The sequence below is a fragment of the Akebia trifoliata genome, chromosome 13 (genome assembly GCF_017979445.1).
Source record: "Akebia trifoliata isolate Shusen 1 chromosome 13, ASM1797944v1, whole genome shotgun sequence".
Classification (NCBI taxonomy): Eukaryota; Viridiplantae; Streptophyta; class Magnoliopsida; order Ranunculales; family Lardizabalaceae; genus Akebia; species Akebia trifoliata.
The window spans coordinates 11,511,789-11,520,124 of record NC_141387.1 but is presented as its reverse complement, the minus strand read 5'-3'; the positions used below and the strand labels follow the sequence as shown (position 1 = coordinate 11,520,124).

Below are 8,336 nucleotides of genomic sequence, written 5' to 3'. Positions count from 1 at the left end.
GGGCCTTACTTGCCCAAGCTCCAACAAGACAACCTCCAGTTGGGCCATGAGAGCACGTTCTTCATTCAAATGTCCTCCTACTCCTTAATATTGGTGTTGAGCTCCTACTGGAGGCTAGCCTTCTGTCTCTCTATTTTTTTTTCTTCTTCTACTCATTTTCCTCCTCTAGCCTCTCAAATCGACTTTTGAAAGCCAGGGCCGCCTAAGCCAGTTGATCGTTACTGTTCTCCAGCTGGGTCTTGAGATTTTTACTTGATCCTAAAGGTCAGATACCTCATTTCTCTTTGCTTCAAGGAAGGAATGCGAGAAGCAAGCCCCAAGCCAGGGAAAAGACATTGCACTATACCTACAAAGCAGAAAGATACCAAATTGGAAAAGAACAGAAATGAAAACATCAAAATGAAAAAAAGATAGGAGAGAAAAATACCTGTTAGGCGGCTAAAGAGCTTGTTCATAAATGACACAGTCATTTTTCATGAGCCTTATCGAAGGGAAGGATGCTTTCCTCTATGAGTCCCTGAGCCACTTTGGGATCGACTAGTGTTGAAACCCCCATGGGGATCCTCAGAATGAGGACCTTTCCCTTTGATTGGACTTACTGAACAAGAGGTCCCTCGGCCTCGTGGGCCACATCAGAAGGGATTAGGGTGATGTCTTGATCCTTTAAGGCATAAGTCCTCTTCTGTCTCTTGCTCTATTGGTCATAGTTAACGTGGATGACTTGATCACCACTCTCTAAGTGGAAGATAATTTGGCAAGGGGTAGGATTATAGGAATGATCGGTTGGAGGTAAGATGGTAAGAGGGGTGGGGGTAGACTCAGGAAGACAATGGGGTGCTTCTGAGTAGAAGGCTTCATAGTAACAAGTGGAGAGCTCATCTCTCCCTTAGATTCAATGTCGAAAGAAGACCCGAGGTTTATAGAAGAAGAAGGGGTGGAAGAAAGAATAGTAGTTTGACGGGGTGGAGAAGAACCTTCCTTAGGGTGAGGGGCGGTGCTAATTGGAAGAGAAGGAGAAAGGGAGGTTAATTGCCTTTGGAACTCTTTGTCTTTGAGAATTAACTCAAGAATGGGAGTTTTGAGCAGATTGTTGCCCTTAATATATGCAAAAGTCCAAACAAAACGACTAGCTCAGGTCAAGAATGACAAGGAAAGAAAGCCCGGTTAAAAATTTGAGGAGGAACCTTACCCATCCAATTGAAACAACAATTTTTTAGGACAATGGTAGACTGCTCCTTGGCGTACTCCCATGAGCTTGAGACTCTTATAGGATAAAGGAACCACTCCTTGTTAGTCTTAGGAGGAACCTTACCCGTCTAATTGAAACAACAATTTTTTAGGACAATGGTAGACTTCTCCTCGGCGTACACCCATGAGCCTGAGACTTTGATAGGATAGAGGAACCACTCCTTGTTAGTCTCAAGGGGTTGGAACAACACCTCCCGACCCTGCCTCTTTAGTAGGTAGTAAAACCCACTAGGCACAATGCAACAGTACAAGTTGTGGAGGGATAAATTGTTCGACCTATCAAGTAAAGCCTTGTGTCATTAGGGAATAATAAAATTCACTAAGAACATTCTTCTGACCATAAGTAAGCAGTCACTTGGTAGTTCACCGAGAATGAGGGGCTTAGATAAAGGTCAGAAGAGCGGAATTTCGTAAAAGGAAAGGTCTCTAATCCTTGGGATTTGGGCAAATGAATTAGAAGGAACTCTTGGAAAGAGGAACCCACATGATTCTTATCCCAAAATAGAGTGAGATAAGGTTGGAAATGTGTAAAATAGAAATTCTTATTTATAAATAGAGGAGGATCCCTACATCTAAGGTATGCAATTCTTCTACAATTGAAACTTTGTCTCAATTTCATTGAGACTAACTTGGGCATTTGAGGTTCTATGGAACAGGGAATAAGGACGATCTTGAGAAGTTCCAAGTCATTCGATCAGGAGAAGAAAGATCTCGAGGAAATCACAAAAATCACATCTATAGAGAACAACCTTGATCTTGAAGCAAATCCCTCGATTTTTGATAATAAAAAGGCGATTGAGAATTGAGATGATAGTTGCGATGAAACGTGTTGAATTAGAGAAAAGGTTGGAAGAAGGATTTTATTCTTCTCCAGTTATAGAAAATCGAGTAAATGAAGTTTTTAACCATGGTTTCACCAACCCTAGTTAGATTACTAAATAACTAAATCCACATGTCAACTATCCATTAGTGTGGTTTAGGTTCTAATTGATCCCTTGGTCCAGGTAACTGCACCTCTCTCTATATATGTGGGAAATGTTTGGCATCTTACTATTTGTCGTTCATAGGTTATAAGTTTTGGAAAAGACTAATTTTTTGTGAGGACGATCTCTATGGTTAAGAGATCATCCTCACCAAAAATAGCCCATTTTGTAACTTCTAATCCCATGTTTACAAGTTGAAGAATCGTGGACCATCCATTTTTTGTAAACCACTTTTGATGGGGTTAGAAGCTTGGGAATGAGCTGATTTTTGGTGAGGATGATCTCCTCACCAGAGAGATGATTCTCACCAAAAATCAGCCCATTCCAAAACTTTCAACCTATGATCCTATATATATATGGGCATGTTCGGCACCCTATTATTTACCCTACGTTTTGCCCAACGTGTTTTGTCCTACATGAATTAGAAGTTTTGGAATGGGCTAATTTTTGGTGAGGATGATTTCTATGGTGAGAATATCACCCTCACCAAAATCAGCCCATTTCGAAACTTCTAACCCCATCAAAAATGGTTTAAAAAAATGGACGGTCCATGATTCTTCAACTTGTAAACATGGGGCTAGAAGTTTTGGAATGAGCTGAGTTTTGGTTAGGGTGATCTTCTCACCATAGAGATCATCCTCACAAAAAACCAGCTCATTCCAAAACTTCTAACCCATGTAGGATGAAACACGTAGGGTAAATAGGAGAGTGCTGAACATTTTCCATATAAATATATATATATATATATATATATATATATATATATATATATAGGGTCCCGTTCAGCACCCTAAGCTTTACCACACATTTTAACAAACGTGTTTTGTCTTACATGGGTTAGAAGTTTTGGAATGGGCTGATTTTTGGTGAGGATGATCTCTATGGTGAGGAGATCATCCTCACCAAAAATCAGCTCATTCCAAAACTTCTAACCCCATCAAAAATGGTTTACAAAAAATGGACGGTCCACGATTTTTCAACGTGTAAACATGGGGCTAAAATTTCAGAATGGGCTGATTTTTGGGGAGGATAATCTTCTAATCATAGAGATCATCTTCACCAAAAATCAGCCCATTCCAAAACTTCTAACCCATGTAGGACAAAAAACGTTTGTTAAAGTGTGTGGTAAAACTTAGGGTGCTGAACATTTCCCATATATATATATATATATATATATATATATATATAGGGTCGCGTTATTACGACCCCCTTTGCGACCCCCTTTGCGACACACCTTTTTGTCTTATATGGGCAAAAATGTTTGGAATGGGCTGATTTTTTGTGAGGATGATCTCTATGGTGAGGGGATCATCCTGGCAAAAAATCATCTCATTCCAAAACTTCTAGCCCCATCAAAATTGATTTACAAAAATTGGACGGTCTATAATTTTTCAACAAAAATCGGACGGTCTAGAAGTTTTGGAATGGGATGATTTTTTGCCAGGATGATCTCCTCACCATAGAGATCATCCTCACAAAAAATCAGCCCATTCCAAACATTTTTGCCCATATAAGACAAAAAGGTGTGTCGCAAAGGGGGTCGTAATAACGTGACCCATATATATATATATATATATATACGTAGGGTAAATAGGAGGGTGCTGAACATTTTCCATATATATATATAAATGTGTGTGTGTGTGTGCATGCGCACATGTGTTTGAGTGAGAGAGAGAGAGAGAGTACCTTCCATCCTCTAGGTATGGTAAATCCTTTATAATCAATGTCGACAATCGCTTTCCTGAAAGATCCGAAAATGGGTGGGAACAGCCGCATGCTTTCTCGAGCAACTTGCCATGTATAATTCATCTTCTTTGTATCTTCTAGGGTTAGAGTTTGCCCCTTTCTTTTAGTATCCATTATCTCCAAGTGTTCTATAAGAGTATAATGGATTGAAAATTGTGAATTTTAATGATTTTACGAAATAATATATGGGAAAAAGAAAAAAAAAATCATTTATTATGAATGGGGTTAATGGATATCCATTTGGAAATGGTAACAAAATTCATCAAATTGATTGGCTGGAGTACCAATGAATCCATATTTCATCTTCCTCCCACAAGGAAGGAAATTCGTTATCATAGTTTCATCCAAAAAGTTTAAGATCAGCTGAATCAATTCTTTTTCATTTGATTAATTATGTTAAAAAGTCATGTATTTTCTTAAAATCTTTATGATAAGGAAAATTTGTTAAAGAATCATTTGATTAGTAGGTTAAGTTGGGATTGAAAATAAAAGTGAAAAAAGAAAAAAATGCCCTATTTCAAAATTTGATTTTTTCGTTCACCTTAGAGTTTTATTAACTGGCAAATGACATATCCACTACATTTCCATTGGATAGTTGTTGACATGTTATGTAGAGAATCATGCACATCAAGATTGTGGGTCACATGTACATGTAGATCAAATGAAATTGAAAATACAATTAACTAATTCCCACTACTCTTTCCTTTTATGTATTGTAACTGACGATTTTTTATCTTTCTTTTTGTTAAGTATTGTAACTTTTAGAAGAATATCTCTGTTAGTTACGGTAACATTTATCGATATACATTGAACAGTTCTCTTCATTCTTAACTCAGTGAGAGATGGAAGATTCTGTATCTGGTTATCTTTTAAGGTATAAGAGCCATACATGAAGCAGTTCATGTAAAGCCCCTTTTTTCTGTCATCTTCTTTTTCGCATTTTCTTATAGAAAAGTTTAATCCATGGCCAACACAAGTTCTTCATACCCATATCTCTTTACCTAAAATGTTAGGAATTTTGTCTCGATTAAACTCACTCAAAACATTTATCTCATGTGGAGGACATAAATGCTTGGTTTGATAGAAAGCCAAGACATGATAGGCTTCATCAATGGAGTAATCTCAGCTCAGCACCACCTGAGATGATTATTGCACCGAAATGGTACATCTACCATTGGCCAGAGGGAGATCATAAATCAGACTTTCAAGCCTGGAGACATTCAGATAGGTTGCTGCATTAGTGGATCTTGACACCCTCAATGAAGATGTCCTTAGTCTTGTGGTTGGATTGGATAATTCCAGGGTCATTTGGGCAACACTCAATGATGCATTGGCACAAGATCCATAAGAGCATGGTTTCATTTACAACAGAAGATCCATCATGTAAGCAATGGTACGTCACCTCTTTCTGATTATCTTAGGGAATTTAAAACCATATGTGACGATCTAGTTGTTATTGATGATCATAGGAAGGTATTGTGGCTACTCAATGGGTCAGGCCATGAACAATAATCTTTTGTGAATACTATACTTAAGCCCCCAACCCTGTTTCATAACTAAATTATCCCTCTACTTCAGAGTCATTAAGCGTCACTAAGAATCAGAAAGATTAACTCAATCTGTTGCTTTCATAGGCTAACATAATCATAACATAGGGAAATTATTTAATAAAAAAGGGAGGTAAGAAGAAAATAATAAAGATAATGGTTTCTTATAATATGGTCAGAATAATAAAGATAATGGTCAGAAAGAAGAAATTAGAAGTCACAAGAAAATAATGATAATAACAGTCAATCTACAAAAACTACTAGCGCTCTAGATATTAATGTATCTTGTCAAATCTGTGGGAAATGAGGACATTGATCTAAAATGTTGGCACATGTTCAATCAAGTTTACACTCCAGATGACATAACCAATGCACTAGCTTCCATTACAACAAGACATAATCAAGATTTTGGTTAGTTCCGGATATTGGGGTATCCGCACACATGACAAGCAACCAATGTAAACTACTCAACCTTGAAACTTATCATGGAAATGACATTATTATGATTGGAGATGGACATACTTTAAAGATAACTCATATTGTTGATACTATCCTAGACAACAAAAATGGGAAATTCAAACTACCGTGATGTGCTTCTAGTTCCTGAACTTAAAAAGAATCTCCTTTCAGTCAATCAATTTACGAGTGATTATCCTTATATATTTGAATTTTCTGCTGGTGGTTTTGCGATAAAGGATAGGAACACTTGGGAAATTGTAATGGTGGGAACTCGGAAGCGTGGTCTCTATGCCTTGGATGCATCAAAGCTAAGTGTTTTCTTCTCCAACTCGAGTGAAGTCAGCAACTCACGAGTTGATTCAGATGAGTAAAAAATATATATATTAGATTTATAAATATTTAAGAAATCAGTTTTAATATTTTAAAATAATAAATACTTTTTTGTTCTCCACAGAAAGCATATATAACACAATAACTCGGTTGAGGGTCTAACTCGACTCAGTACATTTTCAGGTTGACTTTGCTGAGTTGATGAATGATTTGCCAACTTGACTTGGCGAGTTGGTTCCATCGACGGGATAATGAGTCACCTCAAAATCCAATTGAATCAACTTGCTGAGTTTCGAGTCGACCCAGCTCGAGTTCTATGATCATGGTTAAGATGAGAAACATATAAAAAGAAGAATAGGTTACCTTGGAGAAGTTGAGCATAACAGTTGGGGTGGTGAGCCAACATCCTACACACCATGGCAATGGCGAACGAGGTTGTGTCGTGAGCAGCAAACACTAACAACACCACATTATCGACAACCTCCTCCTCTTGAATCTCCCCACCTATCAAAACTTCAACCAAACGGGATAACAACATCCCATCCTCTTCTCCTTTCAAATTTCCTTCCATTTCTTCCCTTTTCTTTCTAACGATATTTACCATCATTTTCCCAATCTCCATTCTTGCCCTCTTCGCTCGCCAAAACTTAGACCCTGGAAACTCGATAGGCGGTGCAAACACCCCTTCCAAAACCCTCTCAAACATCTCCAACATCCCATGTTCCACTTTGATCCCTAACAAACACTCAAAAACAATCGAAAATGTTACCATCTTTGCTGACCGAAATAGGCTTATTGTGTCTTGGCCTCGCCAATGTTCATCGAGGTGGGCTGTGACCGAGCTACATATCTTCGGGACTAGAGCTTCGAGGCTGGTCGAACTGAGAGTAGCTGCGATAACCCCACGAAGGCATCGATGTTGATCACCTTGCTTTTCCATAATAGAATTCGTACCCATAAGTTGCACCGATGCAGATGGCCACGAACTCACAACTAGCTTGAATTCGTTGGAGAGGAAGAACTTATTAGCTTCGGCACCGCTAACCATCACTGTTGGTGATCCCATCAGCCTTGTCTTGAAGATGTTTCCATGTTTTGTTGTCCGAGGCTCAATGAACTCTTCGAATAATCGATTGTTGCGTTGGGCTTTGTAGAAATCAAATGTTTCACCGATCCAAGGAAGACCCATCTCTCCAGGGGGTAATTTCTTCTTGATATTGTTGTTGGTGTTCTTCTTGTGCATAATAAAAATGATAGATAACAGTATAGCTAAGAGAGAAGTCACCATTGAAAGACCAAAAACTATATCTGAAGCCATGGAATGAGAGATGGATATTGATGATGGCTTTGCTATGAGAAGAGTCAATGTTGATTTATATAAAGGGAATACATTGTGATCAATAATAAGCAAATTATCATGAAACATGGACGCACATGGAGGACGGCACCGATCTTCTTAGATAGTCTTTCAATGCTTATGGATTCTCTTAGAAATAAAGTCAACGAGATTCAATGATGAATGGCATCTAATCTATATTATATTTTTTTGAACCATTAATTAAAGACTATACAATGGACTTTGGGATTATCCTATTTAAGTTGACTTTTGATGCGTGAGATTCATTTAAAGGGTTATAAATTCTTCTCATTTATCATAAGTCAAAATTTTTTAATACTTTTAATTGCATCGTATCCCGGATGATACTGCGCATCTAATACTATAATAGAAAATTGGCACACTAAACCGACTCTCCTGACTTGATAAGTTCGGGAACAGTAGATCGTATGCCTAAAGATACACAGTTCTCTCGTGATACACATTATAATGGGAAAGTATAATTTTGTATCCCAAAACATACAGATCTATGGTTCTTGAATTTTTCATGACACGAGAGTCGATTGAGTGTGCCAAGTGGCATTGTCAGATTATCGCGTTTCTAGAAAATTATATGGTATTATCCTTTTGATTGTCACCCATTATTGGAATCCCTAAGTTTAGACTTTAAGCCGATGGATGCTCTTT

At 37.9% G+C, this 8,336-nt stretch overlaps 1 protein-coding gene across 1 annotated transcript; it reads right to left on the bottom strand.

The window, feature by feature from the left end:
• Nucleotides 1-258: 258 nt before the first annotated feature.
• Nucleotides 259-7,631, bottom strand: LOC147387850 (taxadiene 5-alpha-hydroxylase 1-like). Its single transcript, XM_086420237.1, has 4 exons — nt 6,677-7,631; nt 3,918-4,105; nt 600-694; nt 259-346 (listed from the first exon to the last, which is right to left on the bottom strand). The coding sequence occupies exons 1-4, from the start codon at nt 7,629-7,631 to the stop codon at nt 259-261; spliced, it is 1,326 nt and encodes a 441-aa protein (XP_086276363.1).
• Nucleotides 7,632-8,336: the final 705 nt, after the last annotated feature.